General features: G+C 40.1%; 1 protein-coding gene across 1 annotated transcript; it reads left to right on the top strand.

The window, feature by feature from the left end:
• Positions 1-3,565: 3,565 nt before the first annotated feature.
• Positions 3,566-20,007, top strand: LOC132817630 (beta/gamma crystallin domain-containing protein 2-like). Its single transcript, XM_060828132.1, has 6 exons — positions 3,566-3,574; positions 3,659-3,901; positions 5,025-5,290; positions 14,385-14,472; positions 18,324-18,566; positions 19,732-20,007. The coding sequence occupies exons 1-6, from the start codon at positions 3,566-3,568 to the stop codon at positions 20,005-20,007; spliced, it is 1,125 nt and encodes a 374-aa protein (XP_060684115.1).
• Positions 20,008-20,330: the final 323 nt, after the last annotated feature.

Here is a 20,330-nt window from a genome sequence, read left to right as displayed (position 1 = left end):
GCAACTTCTGGTCACCTGACATTTTGTTCCCAACATCGGTCATTTTGTTTCTGCATATGTTCAGATGATCAGAGATTACTTCAGTATGGCAGTCTCATTTCAAGCTCACAGGGTCATTGCTACACAGTCATACAGCACAGAAACAGACCCTTCAGTCCAACTAGTCCATGCTGTACATAATTCCAAAACTTAAACTAGTCCCATCTGCCTGCTCCTGGCCTATATCCCTCCAAACCTTTCCTATTCATGTACATATCTAAGTGTCTTTTAAATTTTGTAACTGTGCCTGCATCCACCACTTCCTCAGGAAGTTCATTCCACATGCAGACTAACCCCTGTGTAAATAATTTGTCCCTTATGTCTTTTTAAAATCTCTCTCCACTTGTCTTAAAAATGTGTCTCCTTGTCTTAAAATATAGGGAAAAGACACTTACCATTAACCCTATCTATGCCCCTCATGATTTTATAAACCTCTATAAGGCCATCTCTCAACTTCCTGTGGAAGCAGGATCAGTATTTTCTGCTCTCCGCAAGGGTGAGTGCCACCACATTCATTCTGCTACCTCACACTCACAGGGGCACACTCACTCTAACTCTGGCACTGTCACTAGGATTCAGTGACCACTACTCACACAATTGCATTTATTGTGTCAATGGCTTTCACTCACTTTATATTCCCAAGCTACTAGCCTGTGCTGTCCTCTGCACTTCCTCCTCACCTTCTCCTGCTCCTGCTCCTGCCTTGTCACTCACTTCACTTCCTTCCACTTTCATCAGACACAATCCTTCCATTTGTCTCATTGCAAGAACAATTATCCTACGAATGGGTTGAAAGAGTCAACACTGACAGGGTGAGGGCACCCACTAAACTTTAGCAAGGAGGAGACTAATGTTACAAACTACAAGCCCCATATTCATCTCTGAAGAGGAAGCCAATGAACGCTGAAAAAGCACCAGCAAGGCTTTGACCAAACTTCCATCTCAATGACCCTGCTCTCAAAGAATTAGATTGATGCCAGAGGGTATCCATAGGGAGGAGGAGCCCCAACAGTGTCTGACAAAACATCAGAGGTCCCTGGTCCCGCCACCTCCCTCCTGTTTGCAATGTCAAAAGTTTGTCACAAATCCTTGTTGCAGAGGGGGGGACGCTTGGCTACTGCTGGTGGTGATGAAGAGACAGCACCTTGAAAGCGAGTGCTTCCAAATAAACCTGTTGGACTGTTACCTGGTAATGTGTGATATTTAACTTTGTCCATTCCAGTCCAGCACTGGCACCTCCAAATCATTGTTGCAGAAGGTGAGCCTACATCCAGGCAGGAAACTTTCAACAGCCATTCAGGCAATCACCCAAGTTGGGAATTGGTGCTATCTAGTGACTGACAGCAATAATGGTGTATAATAGAGGCAAGCTGAGCAATTCATAAGATGCAAATGCATGCAGCTAAAGAAGTAACTAAAGTCACTTTTTAAAGCTTAAGTGAAAAGCAGCAAACATTTTTATCATTGTCAAGCTTCTGACATTTTCTTTATCATCATACTTTCTCAACTTTCTTGTCATTAGCAACACCAGCTCCACGCAGATGAAAATTCTGCCAGTGAAATTACAACAGATTAGATTGCGTGTGTAGTATGTCATGCTTCAAGTGGTCCTGAGTAAAGAAGGAGTTTAGGATCTTTATATCAATATGTCATGAGCATGTCTGTGAAAGGTTTATTGACATACCGATTGTTCTACACAATACAACAATCCCTGGCTTGCCTTTTCCTTCTTCTATTGGCTTTTCCTTGGCCAGTCAGTTAGAGGATGCCAGTGTAGTGGATATGTTAGTGGACTAGGAACGCAAAAAGTTCTGGGAAATGGTTTGAGGACAAAGGTTTAAATCACACAATAATTGCTAATTGAATTCAAGCTAATTTAATAAAATCTATTGGATCAATCTAAACATGACATCTAGTTCATCAGTGCCCTGACCATGTTTACATTGTTTGCGTAGACTGCAGAAAAAATGATAGGACTTACTCTGCAATAATGGCCCTTTGCTAGTCTGGTCAACATGTGTATGACACAAACTGACACAATGTGGTTGACTTTTTCTTTTTTGTGTTTGATTCATAACTGCCTTCTGAAATGACCTAGTGAGTGACCCAAATAAACTGGTCAGACCATCTATCATCAACCTAGACACCAGAAATAATGATTGGTCAATCTGTCCAATTGGCAATGCAAAGTCCTCTCACTAACAAAGTCCGCTTCAGAGGGCAATCTCATAGACTGGTCAAGTAACAACCTGATGTACAGTCAAACTCACAGAATCAAAATACTCAGCCAATGGTCCAGATATCCCCATCACCCTCCCTGCAGTGGGAGAGGGACAATGGTACACAGTCAGAAACTCGTAGCCCTGCTAGTTCTCAACATTGCCTCTGAACCGCATGGCATCATTAGAAAGAAGAGTGAAGAATAATCCTACTAATCTCCACTAACCAACAATCACTCCTCTCACTCATCATTGTCTTTGAGTGGGGAAAAATTAGGGTCTCATCTGTGTTGTAATTAGAAGCAGATTGAAATTGTGTTTGTCAGATGCACAATACGTACAGTAAGAAATAAAGAATAGGAGCAGAAGTCAATCATTTGACTCTGAGAGTCTGGTGAACTGTTTAATCATAGAATCATTGACCCATAGAGAACAGAAGGGCCCTTCGGTCCACCAAGTCAGTACTGCCAATGTTATGTTTAAAGCTACACTGATCTAATTGTGACTTTCACTCAATTTTCCTGCCTGCTGACTCAATCTTGAACACCATTGTAGATCAAAAATTTTGCATTTCTTTAAATAACAGCTTGCTACCAAATAAAGACTAGCATCTAATTCTAGCCTTATACAGCAACCAAAAAACAAACTTAGAATTTTGAAATTAAGGTGTTGCAAGATAGAACCAGTACAGGTCATTGCAAACAAGGGTGATAGCTGGACGAAACTTATTGCCAGTTATAACATGGGAAGATGGGTTAGGGATAATTTGGAATTTACCAAGGATAGAAGATGGTAGGTGACCAGGGGTTCATAGGATCAGACAAAAAGGATGAGAAAACAACAACTGCAGGTATTTTGGAAGAGGAGGTGGGAAATTCAATTACAATGATGTAGCCCACAAACTTTGAAACAGTTGCCTGGATTTAAAGGTTACGCAAAATGACAAGCATTCAACCACATTGAACCTGTTTGGAAAAAAAAGTGATGTCCAATTTATGACAATTCCACAGAGTTCATAGTTCCATGTTTTTTGTGTGTTCTACTTGAGAATGACTAGGGCCTCTCATTTTCTGGTGCATTTTTTCCCCTATAGGACAATCGAAATGACACAAAATTAAAACAAAACGAGCCCGTGACAATGTAATGCGCTGAATAAAGGTGCTTGTGACACTTTTTGTTTTTTTTTGCTGATCTGTGCTTGAGATTGTTTAAAATTACAAAGGCAGTCTCTGCAATGGCCTCTCATATGTATAAATACCCAGAGTGAGAGCACATTCAAGCATTGCTTTATTGACTGCCAGCTCAAAATGGGAAAGGTAAAGGGGAGTCTAATATTTTCAACATTATTCAATAAATTGTTGTAACATAGAAATTTTTCATTAAATGCTCTTCCCCCACAGATCATCTTTTACGAGGACAGGAACTTCCAGGGGCGACACTATGAGTGCAGTAGTGACTGTGCCGACCTGTCCCCTTACTTCAGCCGCTGTAACTCCATCCGTGTTGAGAGTGACTGGTGGGTGCTGTATGAGAGACCCAATTACATGGGATACCAGTATGTTCTGACCAGGGGAGAGTATCCTGACTACCAGCGTTGGATGGGATTCAATGACTGTGTCAGGTCATGTCGCTCTTACCCATATGTGAGTCATAAATTCACTGTCCTCATAGACAAAATAAACTGATCAATTGATTTGTATCTGTAATGGTAATTTTCATTGTTATTTGTTACATAGATCAAAAACTCAGATGATTAATTCTTCCCACTTCCCTTTATTTGAATTCCTTAATGATTAGTGGAAGAATGGGAAATTTCGCAAATAAAATGAGTTACCTCTATGAAGTGGTAGAAGTTTGGAACTTTCTTCTTCAAAAGTTAATTAATGTTAGTTGGATTGTTAGTTTTGTGAACCAAAGACATTAGAGCGTATACCACAAATGCAAGAATGTGGAGTTTGATCAAAGATCAGCCATGAGCTCATTGAATGGCAATACAGGCTTAAAGGTTTTAGTGGTGCTTTCCATCAAACGTATGTTCCCTGCTGAATGTCAAATCATTATTCAGAGAATTAATCCTTGCTTCCACATAAACAGGGCTTTCTGGAATTGGGCTTCAACCTGAAACTATCCGGATCATAATTTGGTAGCAGTAATATATTTTATGAAATATTTCATAATGGCTTGGAAAGGGTGGACGCTAGGAAATTTTTTCCGTTAGGTGAGGAGACTAGGACCCATGGACACAGCCTTAAAATTAGAGGGGGTCAATTCAGAACAGAAATGCGGAGACATTTCTTCAGCCCGAGAGTGGTGGGTCTGTGGAATTCATTGCCGCAGAGTACAGTGGAGGCCAGGACGCTAAATGTCTTCAAAGCAGAGATTGATAGATTCTTGATACCTCGAGGAATTAAGGGCTACGGGGAGAATGCGGGTAAGTGGAATTGAAATGCCCATCAGGCATGATTGAATGGCGGAGTGGACTCGATGGGCCGAATGGCCTTACTTTCACTCCAATGTCTTATGGTCTGATGGTCTTATAATAGATTGATGACAATTGGATAACCAAGCAGGAATTGTCCAAAACTAGACAACAATCTAGAAATGGTCAATAGCTGGTTAATGATTGAACAGTGAATTTTTAACAGAAGGTTAATGAGTTCCCTGGTCATATTACAAATATAAAAGCAACCAACAACAATAATTTTAAAGTGTTCTATAGATATTTTCATACCTGCATCGCAAATGTTTCATTTCTCTCTATTGCAGTACCGAGGAGGCTCCTACAGAATGAGGATTTACGAGAGGCCTGACTTTGGAGGACAGATGATGGAATTCATGGATGACTGTCCATCTGTCTACGATCGTTTCCGTTACCGTGACATCCACTCCTGCCATGTGATGGACGGTTACTGGATCTTCTATGAACATCCCAACTACAGAGGGCGACAATACTTCATGAGACCCGGTGAATACAGGAGATACAGTGACTGGAGAGGCTACAGCTCAACTATCGGATCTTTCAGGCGAATGAGAGACTTCTAATTCTTTTTTGAAAACCAGAATTTACTCTGTTAAATATTCTGAAAAGTAATAAATGAACTATAAGTGAAACTAATTTCTTTTCTTTTAAATTGTGGTTCTGTGTCTTTGCTGATGCAGATGCTTTATGACCCTAAGACGTTAATTAGGGAGGCAATAACATGAAAAATAAGAAAATATATGCAACGGGTGTTAATTTTCAAAATTTCAATTATTCATACATAACATATGAACATGCTGTTTAAGAGCCAGAGTTGATCATTCAGCCTCTCAAACCTCCTCCTTCATTTAAATTGGTCAAGGCTGATAAACTTCTCCTTCATTTCTAGCAATCTATTCTTGTTGTGCTTTGAAAATATTCAAAGGTTCTGTTTCTACCACATTGTGAGGAAATGATCCAAAGAAAGACAATCCTCAAAGGGGAAACGTCTTCTCATCGCTGGGCAATCCTTCTTTAGAAGTGGTAAAAAATGAGGTCTGCAGATGCTGGAGATCACAGCTGAAAATGTGTTGCTGGTCAAAGCACAGCAGGCCAGGCAGCATCTCAGGAATAGGGAATTCGACGTTTCGAGCATAAGCCCTTCATCAGGAATGCAGAGGGCGACAATATTTCATGAGACCCAGTGAATACAGGAGATACAGTGACTGGGGAGGCTACAGCTCAACAATCAGATCTTTCAGGCGAATGAGAGACTTCTAATTCTTTTTTGAAAACCAGAATTTACTCTGTTTAATATTCTGAAAAGTAATAAATGAACTATAAGTGAAACTGATTTCTGTTCTTTTAAATTGTGGTTCTGTGTCTTTGCTGATGCAGATGCTTTATGACCCTAAGACGTTAATTAGGGAGGCAATAACATGAAAAATGAAGGGCTTATGCTCGAAACGTCGAATTCCCTATTCCAGAGATGCTGCCTGGCCTGCTGTGCTTTGACCAGCAACACATTTTCAGCTTCTTTAGAAGTGGCAACACTTTTGCCCGAATCTCTAACAAGAGGAGACATCCTATTCTTACCTGCTCAATCAAAATCCCCCAGAAACGTACTTGTTCATTCAAACATCTCTTCAGATGGATGAACGTTCCCATTTATTATGCCAGGGACTATGACTGAGACATAAAGATATTGAAATTGAATTCCTTTAGTGGTGAAGCAGGCTATTCAATCCATCAAATTCACACTGACCCTCTGAAGAACACCCCACCCAGAGCCAACCCTCTACCTTATAAGCCTACATTTCCCATGTCCCTAATTTACACATCCCTGGACACTACGGGCAATTTAGCATGGCCGATCCACCAAACTAACACATCCTTAGACTGTGGGAGGAAACTGGAGCACCCAGAGGTAACCCACAGTCATCTGGACAAACTCCATACATAAAGTCACCCAAGGGTGAATTCAAACCCCTGGAGCCATTATCATTTTAAATATCACTGCTTTTTAAAAAAAAAGCTCAATTTCCTGAATCCTGAGGGAAGTATCAATCAGTTTGGGCCTGCAATAGATGGTGAGGGGGAAAAACCTACTTGACTTTGCCTTTATTAATCTACTTGTCAAGACGCATCTGTCCATGTCAGAACTGATAGAAGTGACCGCTGTAAAGTTCCATCTTTGCAGTAAGGAGGTTCTCCATCATATTGTGCGACTCTACCATGATGGTATAGATTCAAGCAGACCAAGCAACTCAAAACTGGGCAGCCATTGAGTGCTGTGGGCCATCAGCAGCAGCAGAGCTGCATTTAACTTCAATCTTTAACTTCAAGGTCCTGCATATCTCCCACTCCACCATTATCAAACAGATGAGGGATTAGTCATGACTCAAAGAAGAGTGAAGAAAGGCATTCTAGACTAGCACCAGGTATACTTAAACATTAAGTGTCAAATTGGTGAACTTACAACATTGGAAAACTTTGATGACAAGCAATATACAATAGACAAAGCTAAGGATCTATATCGTCAATGGATCAGATTTTCAAAGATCTGCAGTCTTAGTCAATCATGACTGTTGGCAGAGAATTACACAAGTAACCAGAGGGGCAGGCAGCTGGGGTTGGGGGGGATGTGGGGAGCACTCCACAAATATTCCTACACATCAGTGCAAAAGACAAAGATCAAGCATTTGCAGTCAGCTTCAACTCCAGAGTGGAATACCCACCTCGCCTCATCAAGAGGTCCCCAGCATCACACATGCCAGTCTTCAGTCAATTTGATTCACTCTTTATGATATTAAGAAGCTGCTTAAAGTACTAGATACTGCAAAGGCTATATGCCTAACAATATTCCAACAATGCTCCTGAAAATTTGTCTTCCAAATTTTCAGGCTGTTGGCTACAAACAGTAGTTCTGTTTGTAGCCAAGTTGTACTTACTGTAACAAAACACCTGACAGCACTGTAGGTGCATTTGCTCCAAATGGATTACAGTTATTCACCTCAGAAAGCAGCCTATCATCATTCCATCAAAGATCTCTAGGAATAGGTAACAAACGCTGACTTCCACAGTGACGCTCCCATCTCATGAAGACAAGGACAAAAGTCAATTCACTCTTCGTAACCAAGACGGTTTGATTGCTGGAGTCTAATGCTCCCTCCTCACTCGTTCACTCCTCTAAGAAACTATTTTTCACCCTGAGCAACATTGCTGCCTGAAGGCTTAAAGCAATGACTACTTCCCCTATTCATTTGCCAACTCCCCCAGCAACTGTGAATTGCAATAGATTCCTTCATGTCTGGGCCACTCGACTCTAAGTTAACCTGCTGATGGTTTGTCTTGATAATCCCAATTGAATATAACAAGGGTTATTGTAACACTTAGCAGTATCAAGAATGCACGTGGTATTCAAAAGATAATTAATTTGATCCAAGTGAGATATTTTTTCCTGAGAAGATCATATTATTAAATATTTATTGAATTTGGTGGCCTCTTGTGGCCTGCAAAATCATTACAGCTCTACTAAAGTGGTGGATAACTGCTTGGTGTCTACCAAGGGAGTTGCTTACCAATAGTCCTTATGGATTAAAAAACACCAGATTTGCATCTGAAAGTTCTGCAGTTGGTGGGGGGGTGGGGAGGTACTAAAATGTAAGACTGCCGTAAAAGTTACTTTTCAACCGGGGGGGGCGGAGAGGGCTTTGTTCAGTGCATTCAAAAGCACTTTCTCAATCAATATGTGGCTGTATCTGCTATAGACTTGACTTCCTCTTGAAAAATAAGGCAGGTCAGGTGTCTGAAGTGTTGGTGTGGGCAGGTGGGGAGGACTTTGGGACCAGTGAACATAGTTCTATTAGTTTTAAAGCACTTATGGAAAAGGATAGGTAAGGGCCACAAGTTAAAGTTCTAAATTGTGGTCAGGCCAAATTTGACTGGAGGAGGCTGTTCACTGATAAAGGAACATCTGGCAAGTAGGAGACTTTCAAAAGTGAGATAACAAGAATTCAGGAATAGCATGTGTAAAGGGCAGGGCTGGCAAGAGTAGCCAACCTTGAATGACTAGAGATAGGCTCTGGTCAAGAAAAATAAGGAGACTTATGTCAGGTATAGATAGCTGGAATCAAATTAATCCCTGCAGGAGTATGGGGCAAAAAGAGTATACTAAAGAGGGATATCAGGAGGGCAAAAAGGGTACTTGAAGTAGCTTTAGTTTAAGGAGAATCCAAAGAGATTCCACAAGTATATTAAGGGCAAGAGAGTAATTAGGGAGAGAATAGGGCCCCATAACAATCAACAAGGCTATCTATGCATGGAAAAAGAAATGGGTGAGATCCTAAATGAATATATATTTACTGTGAAGAAATAAATGGAAGCAAGAGAACTCAAGTAAATAAATACTGAAGTCTTGGAAAGAATTCATATTACAGAAGAGGAGATGCTGAAGGTCTGAAAACACATAAACATAAATAAATCTCTGGGACCTGATCAAGTGTATCCAGGGACTTTGTGGGAAGCTAGAGAAGGAATTGTAGGGTCCTTAGCAAAGACGTTCATGTCATCAACAGACACAATGTGGTGCCAGAAGACTGGAGGGTGGTTAATGTAGTGCCATTATTTAAGAAAGGCTGCAGGGAAAAGCCAGGGAACTATATACCAGGGAGCCTGACGTTAGTGGTGGACATGTTGTTGCAGGGGATTCTGAGGGACCGGATCTACCTGCATTTGGAAAGGCAAGGACTGATTAGATATAGTCAACATGGTTTTATGTGTGGGAAATCATGTCTCACAAACTTGATTGAGCTATTTGAAGACGTGACCAAGAAGCTAGATGAAGGCACAGTGGTAGAAGTCGTCTACATGGATTTGCAAGGTTCTGCATAGTAGATTGGTGAGTAAGATTAGTTCATATGGGATACAGAGAGAGCTAACCAATTGGCTTGATGGTAGGTGACAGAGAGTGATGGTGGAGGCTGGTTGTTCAAACTGGAGGCCTGTGATCAGAGGTATGCCTCAGCATCAGTGCTGGGTGCACTGTTGTTTCTCATTTATATAATTGATTTGGATGATCATACAGAAGGCATGTTTAGTAAGTTTATGGATGACCTCAAAATTGCTGGTATAATGGACAGCGAAGAAGGTTATTTTCAATGGGATCTTGATCAGCTGGGCCAGTGGGTTGAGGAATGGAGATGGAGTTTAATTCATATAAATGTGAGGTTTTTCATTTCGGTTGGACAAACTAGGACCAGACTGTTAATTACACAGCTAATGTTAGCCCTGGGGAGTCTTGTCGAACAGAGAAATCTAAGGAGGGCAGGTACATAGTTCCTTAAAAGTGGTGCCACAGGTTAAAAGGGCAGTGAAAAAGGCATTTGGCATGCTTGTCTTCATTGGTCTAAATAGGAGTTAGGATGTCATGTTATGGCTATACAAGACATGAGCGAGATCACATTTAGCATACTGTGTATAATTCTGGTTGCCCTGCTGTAGGAAGAAAGTTTTTAAATGTAAAGGGTACAAAAGACGTTTTACAAGGATGTTACTAAGATTGGAGGGCTTGAATTATAAGAGGCTGGATCTTTTTTTTCCCTGGAGGATAGGAGGCTGAAGGGTGACCTCATAGAGGATTATAAAGTCATTAGGGACATTGATCAGGTGAATGCCAAGGTTCTTCCCCCAGTGGAAGGAAGTTCAAAACTCAAGGGCAGGGGTTTAAGGTGAGAGGCGTAAGATTTAAAGGAACCTGTGGGGTGATTTTTTAACACAGCGGATGGTGCATGTATGGAATGAGCTGCCAGAGGAAGTAATAGAAGCAAGTACATTTACAACATTTAAAAGACATTCAACAGATCCATGAATAGGAAAGGTTTAGAGGAATATGGGCCAAACACAGGAAAATGGGACTGATTCAGTTTAGGAAATCTGGTCGGCATGAAAGAGTTGGGTTGAAGGATCTGTTTCTACTCTTGGGTCAGGTGATGGGAGATGGTAGTTGGTTTTTGGTGGGAGGAATGGATTATTGGTAGGTGTCCATTTATGGTGTTCAGTTACACTGGCCATACACTGAATTATAGCAGAGATCAAACCGTGCAGCATTTCCAGAATTAGTATCTAGATAAGTTCCACATATTTAGCCCAAGAGTCCAACACTGACTTCAATGTAAGAAGCACTCATGGAGGGTCATAAGCATCAGGAATCAACCCACTGAAAGTTTAAGCTTCCCAGATAATGACAGCGCAGCTGCATGCACCAGAATGTCTGCAACTTCCTGATACACACCACAGATTTATGACCATACTTCATCACTCACAACCTTGGGTAATGCAGGGAAAACGATCAATAAATTATTCCACAGCCTTCATCTTCACATAACCATCACATATATTCTCTGCTGATATTTATCCAGCCTTTCATTGAGTAGATAATTCATGATACCATTGCTTATTTAGATGGATACATATTTCAGATATCAGCCACTCTGCAGAACATATAGAGATCTTCTGTTGTTAAGGCTTGTCTGTGATTTGTTTATCTTGCATTCATTTCCTTCCTTCTTTGAATTCACAATCTAAGTGAAAGATTAAATTGTTGCTATTTTGCTCCACTGAGTTAATAAAACCTGGATAATATTGCTATTCAGTTTTCTGTGTTGAAGAAATAAAGTACTGAGAGCAGGCCATTTTGCCTCAGGCTGATTTCCCATTTATATAATCAAAGGTAACAGAAAAAGGAGGTCAACCACCTGTAATATCTCATCCAGCTCTGAAAGAATAGGGCAATTATTATTACTACCTCACTCTTTTCCCTTCAGCCCAATAAATGTTTCCTCTTCAGCTGCTTACTCATTTACCTTTAGAAAGCCATCATCAAATCTGCTTCCACTACACTCTCAGTCAGTTCATGTAAATGCATATCCTCACTGGTAAATGAGCAGGAGTAGGACAGTCCACCCTTCAGACCTGCTCCATCACTCGATAAGATCATGGCAGATCTCATTGTGGTCTCCACTCCTTTATCCTGTTTCCCCAACCCCATCATGATCCTTAATGGTCATGTCTGTCAAAAAACCAGCCTTGAATAAATTTTGTGGTGCAAATGGGCGGCACGGTGGTACAGTGGTTAGCACTGCTGCCTCACAGCGCCAGGGACCTGGGTTCAATTCCCGCCTCAGGCGACTGACTGTGTGGAGTTTGCACGTTCTCCCCGTGTCTGCGTGGGTTTCCTCCGGGTGCTCCGGTTTCCTCCCACAGTCCAAAGATGTGCGGATCAGGTGCATTGGCCATGCTAAATTGCCCGTAGTGTTAGGTAAGGGGTAAATGTAGGGGTATGGGTGGGTTGCGCTTCGGCGGGTCGGTGTGGACTTGTTGGGCCGAAGGGCCTGTTTCCACACTGTAAGTAATCTAATCTAATCTAATCTTCACTATTTCCTGAGGAAGAGCATGACACAGGCTAATAACACCCTGAAAGAAAATGCTTCTCTGTCTTCATATGAAGGTTTCTTACTTTTGAACTGTGTCCCGTAGTTCTAATCCCTCCAACAAGAGGACACAGCTTCAGGACATCCACCCTGTCAGTTTCTCTCGATGAGGATCTGAAATGTCTCCACAAGATCACTGCTCAATCTGCTAAACTACAATGAACAAAGGGCCAACCTGTTCAATCTTGCTTCATAAGATAAACTCTTCCTCACATGAAGGAGTTGAGTGAACCTTCTCTGAACTGTTTCCAACTCAATTATATCCTTTAACCATTATGGATTTGTATGTGATCTGGAAGGGTTAATAATTGATTAGGTGCAGTAAGCAATACCCACTGTGATGATGTCAATGGGACTTGGCCAGAATAAAGAAGGAACCTGTGGGAGATAGACCTGAGTGTGGTGTGACCCTATAGCCTCTGCGATATCATAAATCATTAAATGGTTGCCACAACGCAATAAGCTTCCCATTGGTTTATCAGTAAGACCCTTCTAGTTAGACCAGAGACGTGGCTATCTTCATCCATAATAATTTGGTCTTGAAAGACTCCATATGCCCAACACTAACTATCTCTAGAAATGTGCTGTCATGAAAATCTCTTTCCCCTTCATACATTGAAATGGCATTCCCCCTGAATATCATCTAAGTCACCCACCTTCACAGCCCCTCTGCACTCTCTATACCTCCTAACTAACAAACCAAAGCCCCATCGTGTCCTCAACTTTTCAGTCTAACCAATGATCCTTTACCCAACCTGTCCATTTATAGCTCGAATGCCAACTTAGTGTCAACTCATACCAATCCCTGGCCAGAGTAGCACTTACCATGCCAATGAACTAGGAATCTATCATGGGCAGACCTCAAGGTCCATGCACAAATGAAATTTCTTATTTAATCAAATGCAGCTATTGCAAATTACATTATATTAAGAAAAAACACATTCATAAAGATCCATGTATTCTATTTGAATTATGTCATCTCACAAACTGTATTTTCATGTGCACCATATATAGGAATTCAAAATTTCTGCATCAAACTATTGAAATCTATATAAATGTGGCACGTTGGCTCAGTGGTTAGCACTGTGGCCTCACAGCACCAGAACTTGGTTTCAATTCTAACCTCAGGCAAATGTCTGTGGAGTTTATACATTCTCCCTGTGTCTGTGCGGGTTTCTGTCAGGTACTCTGGTTTCTTCCCAGCATCCAAAGATGTGCAGGTTGGACAGATTGTCTGTAGTATCCAGGGATGTGCAGGTTAAGTGGATTTGCCATGGTAAATATGGGATTGAGGGGGAGTGAGTCTGGGTGGAATGACCTTCAGAAGGTTGGTGTAGGCTGAATGGCCTCTATCTGCACTGTAAACATGATCTATGATTCACTTGCAGCTGTGAAATGGAAAGTACTGAAATGGAAGGAAGGTACAGTATGATAATGTATACTTGTGAAATATATTGTGCTGCACTAAGCTAACATTGGAATCCTTCAAGCTAATGACAAGAAACAGATTGAAATAGAAAACAATGCATTTTCTAACTCTCCAATTTTTCTTCAAAGATTAAATGGCTGCACTTTTAAATGCCTTGCCAGTCTTGATAGTTCCTTTAACAGCTAAACTATCCAAATAAGTTGATACATTTTTGCACAAGTATATCCACTTTTGACAACCCAAATGGCATCTGGCTTTAGTGCCTTAAGAGGTGCCTTACTTCTGTCAAGGAGTGCTTTAAATCCCGCAAAAGTGCCCTTCAACTAGACCCAGAGGGGTATCTTATTTCTCCAAAAGAGTGCTCTGGCTATAAAAACACATCCACAAGTTTTAGACCTTCTCTCAATGATGTGATACGTACAATTAAAGATTCAGACACTTACTTCAATAAAATGACCATGAGCAAAATTGCAGCTTTCCATTCCCCCCACATCCAATTGGGAAGTTAAAAACTAAAAATTACTGGTAAAGCTCAGCAGAAGAGACACTGGACCCAAAACATTAACTCTGCTTTCTCTCCACTGATCCTGCCAGATCTGCTGAATTTTTCCAGCAATTTTTGTTTTTGTTTTAGATTTCCAGTATCTGGAACTCTTTGTTTTTCCTTGTTTAAATTTGGAAATGAGATGTTATGGGGGTGGACATTGAATTTCTGAGGGCTTCTGTGATTTTGTCACATTTGCCTGGAGTCGAGTAATCTTTTTGTTCAATCTACACTGCACTTCCTCCAAATTCAATATACCTTTGCATGGCATAATGCCTAGAATTAGTTCTAGTGTGGTCTAAACTGTGCTTTGTACAACTGGCATAAATTCTGCCCTCCATGTATTCTGCCCTGTAGACATAAATCCTAACATTTTTCCTTTTACTATCTATGTAGCTTCATGGCTCTTATTGAGTTCTTGAGCTCTCTTTACTTTACTTCCCCCTTGTTCTAGATTTTGATTGATTATCAAAGACCTTGTTCAATCCTTTTAGGCCCAAGATAGAGGGCCTCACATTTGCCTGCATTGAAACTTATTTTCCATAGTTTTAACCAGTGACTTATTTCTGTCATTGTAAATGTATGCTTCTGTATGCATTAAATATAAGTTTTCAAACTTTGGATCGTGGGCTCATTTGGATATTTGAATTTCTATTCTTTGTAAATTATGAAGTGTTATGGTGACAATGCAGATGCATGAGGGACACCTATAGTTACATCCTGCTAATTAGAATGCTTTTCCATTGCCTCTACACTTAATTTCCTACGTTTGCTCACTTTCCAAGTTACAAAAAGGGATTGTTTTCTCAGCATCTTCATAGCTTCAATTTTTCATTAGCCCAGACTTTTCTGGCCTTGATTGGGTTGAACTGAGTTGGGTTGGTAAAAGTAATAGTTGCAATGTCATGTGATCTTAAGTCCCACTTCCACTTCCATCCTCTCCAATCTTCCCATAGGGTCAGGGGAGAATTTGAGCCTCCAAATCTGCCCACACTAATTCTGAGGCTAAATAACAATGCCATGGACTACTTAAAAAGCCTGTTTCCTAATTATTGCAATTTTTCCTATGAAGTCTGAAGATTAGCAGCCTGTCTGAATTAGACCAAATTAGCCAAAATTTTTAAACATTTTAAAATTATCAAACATTTAAATTGCAGCAGACCAGCCAAGACAGAAGCCATCATTAAGAATTTTGCAAGTTTAAACATTGTTACTCCCTTGGCATTACCTCAACAGCGAGGTGTCAGAGCTGTTCAGACTCCAGTCCATCATGAGGCAGACTACAGCTAAAATGGGTTCAGCACTATCGGAAATTGTAGCCATTTTCAATTAGGGGCTTTATTTTTATTTTTGTTTCAGGATACAAGTTGGTAGACTTCCCTATGTTGCATTCCTGGCATCAATAAGGCAAACCTGCCAATGGAATTTTGGCCTTCAGAAGTTGGAGGTAGGCTGACATTGGGGTTTCTACAATCTGAGGCAGCTCCAAAGCCACAATAGAGAGGGCAACAGAAGGGGAAGCCCACTTCTATTCTCTGGGACATCAGCTAAGTTGTATTTATGATGTTATGACCTCACCTCACCACCTAAACCCAATGCTCCGTACATGTTTACATATTCTCTCAAATCTTCTGTTCATTCTTTGTCCCCCTTCCCTCATTCATTTTCCATGACCACTCATTAATTAGCCAGTATACATCTACTTTGCAGCTCTGTAAACAATTCTCAGTAAAATGAATTGAATAAAGGTATCTTAGAGCTAAACAAAGCATTCATTATAAAACATTTTGGCAAAACAGGTTTTCATCCATCTGTTCAACTGACCATTGTTGGTACAGTTGCCAGGCAGTGTCATTATGAAAGTTCAGCTGAATTCCAAACCACACTGCAGAGGAATTGTTTACACAGATGAAATGGACTGCTGGTTTTGTTTTATAACTTTTTGCGCTTGGAAAGCTTTGTCTTTCTTTGGTGTGGTTGCTCAATATCTACTTATTTATTTGCACAAGATTGCAAGATGTTAAGTAGATTAAAGATTTCTTTTCAATCCGACTTTCACTGGGTTATGTTTGATCAAGAGTTTTGTGACAATATTTATCAAACAGAACTTAAATGTTGTTTGTCTTGTTCTATATTTCATGAGCTTTTCCCAAATTTGTCTTTTTTTGTTGGAAAAATGCATGAAAGATTCAGCAAGTATCAGGACAGTGTGAAATTGAACTGCGGGGTTCCATACTTGCATTCATATCTGACCCTACAGAATGCAGAAGGAGAACTTTACCCACTGCAGAAATAACTCCAAAGGATGTAAACTCTTACACAGTGCTGGTAAATGGAATGGTCTTTTAACTTTAAATGAAACAGTGTTATGAATAATCATGACGTAAATAATATATTTAACATTTTAGAAAATATCTAATAATGACTGTTGAAGTTGACAAGAACTTTTAAACTTACCTACCAGAAGGCTTTTGACTCCACACCAGACTTATCCCAAGATTTTCAAACTGGCTTACCAGGCATCATCTCCAAGCTTTCAAAAACCTATTTGTCTGCATAATGACAGTCTAAGTGAAAATTTAATTTGGAATGACTACTTAAATAGCAAACATTCACTTTGAGTGTGTGTCGGATTGCAATCGGTTACATTTTCTAAATTGGGAAAATGGCAGGGGGCTGGAATTGGAGATAAGCATGAAACTGTGTCTCCATGTACTTTCATGTAGTCCCCCCAATGTCTGTTCATCAGCATTGAGGAACGAAAATTCAGCCCAAAGAGTCCAGGTTGACATTTGTCACCTCAGTCATCTACCTCAATATGTACATCTTGAGCTCAGGGTAATGTCTCCTTCTCCTTTCTGACCTTTATTCCTCTTCTCTGGTCTTCTGACTTTTGAGGCAGATGATCACTGTCAATAATGCCCACAACAGTGAGAACTTTATGGTATCTCACAGGTACTTGCATACCAGTGTATCACCCAGGTGACAGATGCCCTCTTGACTGATGTTGCAATACACATCAGGAACACAACTGTTGAGCACCTTGTAGACTTAGAGGACCTGGGTCAGATTCCTGCTGCATCTGTCCTGGAATAACTTCCTGTTACTATCTGAAGAGGCGTCCACATTGCAATGGTGAGAGCCAGGAAGAGATCAATACGTTGAAGAAGAGCAGGAGGTAGGATAGATGGAAGCAAAAAGGGAGACGATGAGAGCATGTCAAGGTGGCCTCCTCCTGTCATCCTTTGGAAAGAGGCCCTTCCTTTTCTTCCTCATGTAGTGCTAGTTTTCTGGTTCCATCAATTATCCCTCTGGGCCAGAGGCAGGAGTTCACATAAACGCTCTCCCTCAAAACAATAACAGCCTCAAGGCTGCACTAATCTTTAAAACTCATCCCTACCAACTTTAATCAGACAAGAAACCCTTCCAATCCCCTAATGAGCTTTCACATTACTTTTACACAAACAGACAATGCTGCTGTAACATTCCACATAGCTCCTCCAAGTACATTATACAAAAACAAACCTGGTACAAAATAATGCTGATTGCATTGCCAGAATGAAGAAAAACATTGCAATTTCCATGACACACTACAGCAATGTACAGATAATGCATGAAGCTGAATATTTGTTTGCAGTTGTTACAATAAAATCTACTTAATATTCAGAAACAGAGAATACCAATCCATTCTTGAAAACAAAGTTATAAAGCAGATCAACAAAGTGACAATACCTTTACTGGACTCAACACAACTGAACTTGGATTCGAGCCATTCGAATGTTTTCAGGAACAATTGAAACCACATAAAAGCAGAATGAGAAGAATCAGCCCTATCAATAACCCTGAGTAAGGGGATTTTATTTGTAATGATTATAGGTCTTTATTTTTCTAATTTGTCATTTTGCTGATATACGCTGTCGAAACCATTAGAATAACAAAAGTATTCCCTTCAGTAGTGTTTCGGTCCAGGGTATAAATATCAAGCTGGCCAGAACAGTGCTACATCTCAGGAAGCTGGTTCACTCACTGGAAAGCTCAAAATGGGCAAGGTAAGGTCAACCTAGATATTATTCACATCTGCTAATAATGTTTTATAAAATCTTAAATTAAGACAATTATTGACACAGTTGTATAATTCCCATAGATCATCTTTTACGAGGACAGGAACTTCCAGGGACGGCACTATGAGTGCAGCAGTGACTGTGCTGACCTATCCCCTTACTTCAGCCGCTGTAACTCCATCCGTGTTGAGAGTGACTGGTGGGTGCTGTATGAGAAACCCAATTACATGGGATACCAGTATGTTCTGACCAGGGGAGAGTATCCTGACTACCAGCGCTGGATGGGATTCAATGACTGTGTCAGGTCATGTCGCTCCTACCCACAGGTAAGTTTAATGAACCTGTTAAATGCATGATGAACAGACATTTCCAATCATTTGATGACATGCTTTATTTCTCTTATAAGACATCAAATTTTTTCCATACCTTATATTTCCAAAACCTTCATCAATAATGAAATTGACCTTTATAATAATTGAATTATTAAATTTATTTCCTCTTTTTCTATCATTAGTGACAAATCTATATTTTAATTTTGCTGGCTGCATCTTATTTCATATGTTCGAAAAAAGATTGAGGTATTACAAACAGCAACCAGAATTGGGAATGTAGAAGGAAAAAAATTGTCTGTTTTGTATTGGCATGATTCTAATTTGTTGTAAAATTGTACTAAGTAAGCAGGAAAATTGATGTATCAATGTGCAAAAGCTTCATTATATTCCTTTTGTACTTCTCCAAATACACGCCTGGTGAGTTTGACCAGGGTGACAAGTATTTCACATGCATTCCTGAATAGATTGTGCAGAGGTGACCTGTAGGTAAACATTAGCAATTTATTTTTGTTTGCTTCAATTTTTGTAATTGAAATGTTGGCTGAATCTGTGGGTTTTGGAAAGTTGTTCAGGCATGGTGAATGCCATTATTAGGCCAATACTTCACCTAACAGATAGAAACTTCACCCAGCTTTGAACTTGAACAAACTTGACTAATCTCCTAGTGGAAGATTCAGTCGTTTCCTTTGATCCCCATCTGATGAAGATATTTACAGGTTAAAGGAGGTAGCTAGCTACCCATTAGCACTTTAACAAGTGGATCATGCCTTATTTAGTCACTCGCTTTATCCAATGAATTGATGGTCAGTTTGGTTTCTCTCACTTCATAATCGAGACACCTTTCTTTGCAAGGTGGAATTTGAGTCACTCTTCTCCAGCAACAATGAACTACCAGTAAGAATTCATCTATAATTTCAGTGATGATCTCCTTGCAGTTAGAATACCAAGTTATGATACATTATACTGTATTTTGTTTCAGTTTCATATGCTATCTGCATTGCTTCTAATGGTTTAACTGCAAGTGGAAACTTTTAATCAATGGCCAGTAATCTATATTTCTAAATCAATTTTAACTTCTGTCTTTGGTAATATACGGTCTGCACACATTTTCTTGTTTTAACAGATAGTTTTAACACATGTTTTACATTGTCCATTCCAGTACCGAGGAGGCACCTACAGAATTAAGATTTACGAGAGGCCTGACTTTGGAGGGCAGATGATGGAATTCATGGATGACTGTCCATCTGTCTATGATCGTTTCCGTTACCGTGACATCCACTCCTGCCATGTGATGGACGGTTACTGGATCTTCTATGAACATCCCCACTACAGAGGGCGACAGTACTTCATGAGACCCGGTGAATACAGGAGATACAGTGACTGGGGAGGCTACAGCTCAACTATCGGATCTTTCAGGCGCATGAGGGATTTCTAGATTGTTGTTGAAACCTGAATTCTGACATACTGTATTATTCTGAAATATAATAAATGTGCTATCAGCAGAACTGATTTTTGTTTCTGAGTCATGTTTTTGTTTATCTGTTTACACTGTTTACACTTATTTGTTTACACTGTTGGAGACAGTGTATTATCATGAAATTATAATAATCATGGAGAAATATATTTTCACTGTCAAATTAATAATAATTCTGCAATGTAGCTTCCAATTAAATAAGCGACTACTCATTCAGGTAGCTGATGCCCCCATCATATTTTGGGAAAAGTATCATGACTTGTAGCATAATTTATTCAGAAAGT

This window comes from Hemiscyllium ocellatum, chromosome 7, assembly GCF_020745735.1.
Source record: "Hemiscyllium ocellatum isolate sHemOce1 chromosome 7, sHemOce1.pat.X.cur, whole genome shotgun sequence".
NCBI lineage: Eukaryota > Metazoa > Chordata > Chondrichthyes > Orectolobiformes > Hemiscylliidae > Hemiscyllium > Hemiscyllium ocellatum.
This window is presented reverse-complemented; position numbering and strand designations above follow the sequence as displayed.

What these genes read in the sequence shown, in the direction of transcription:
- LOC132817630 (XM_060828132.1), top strand. An exon ending in GGATCTTTCAGGCGAATGAG is followed by an intron (nt 5,291 to 14,384) that starts AGACTTCTAATT and finishes ATTTGCCTGGAG; the next exon opens with TCGAGTAATCTTTTTGTTCA. An exon ending in CATGTCGCTCCTACCCACAG is followed by an intron (nt 18,567 to 19,731) that starts GTAAGTTTAATG and finishes TGTCCATTCCAG; the next exon opens with TACCGAGGAGGCACCTACAG.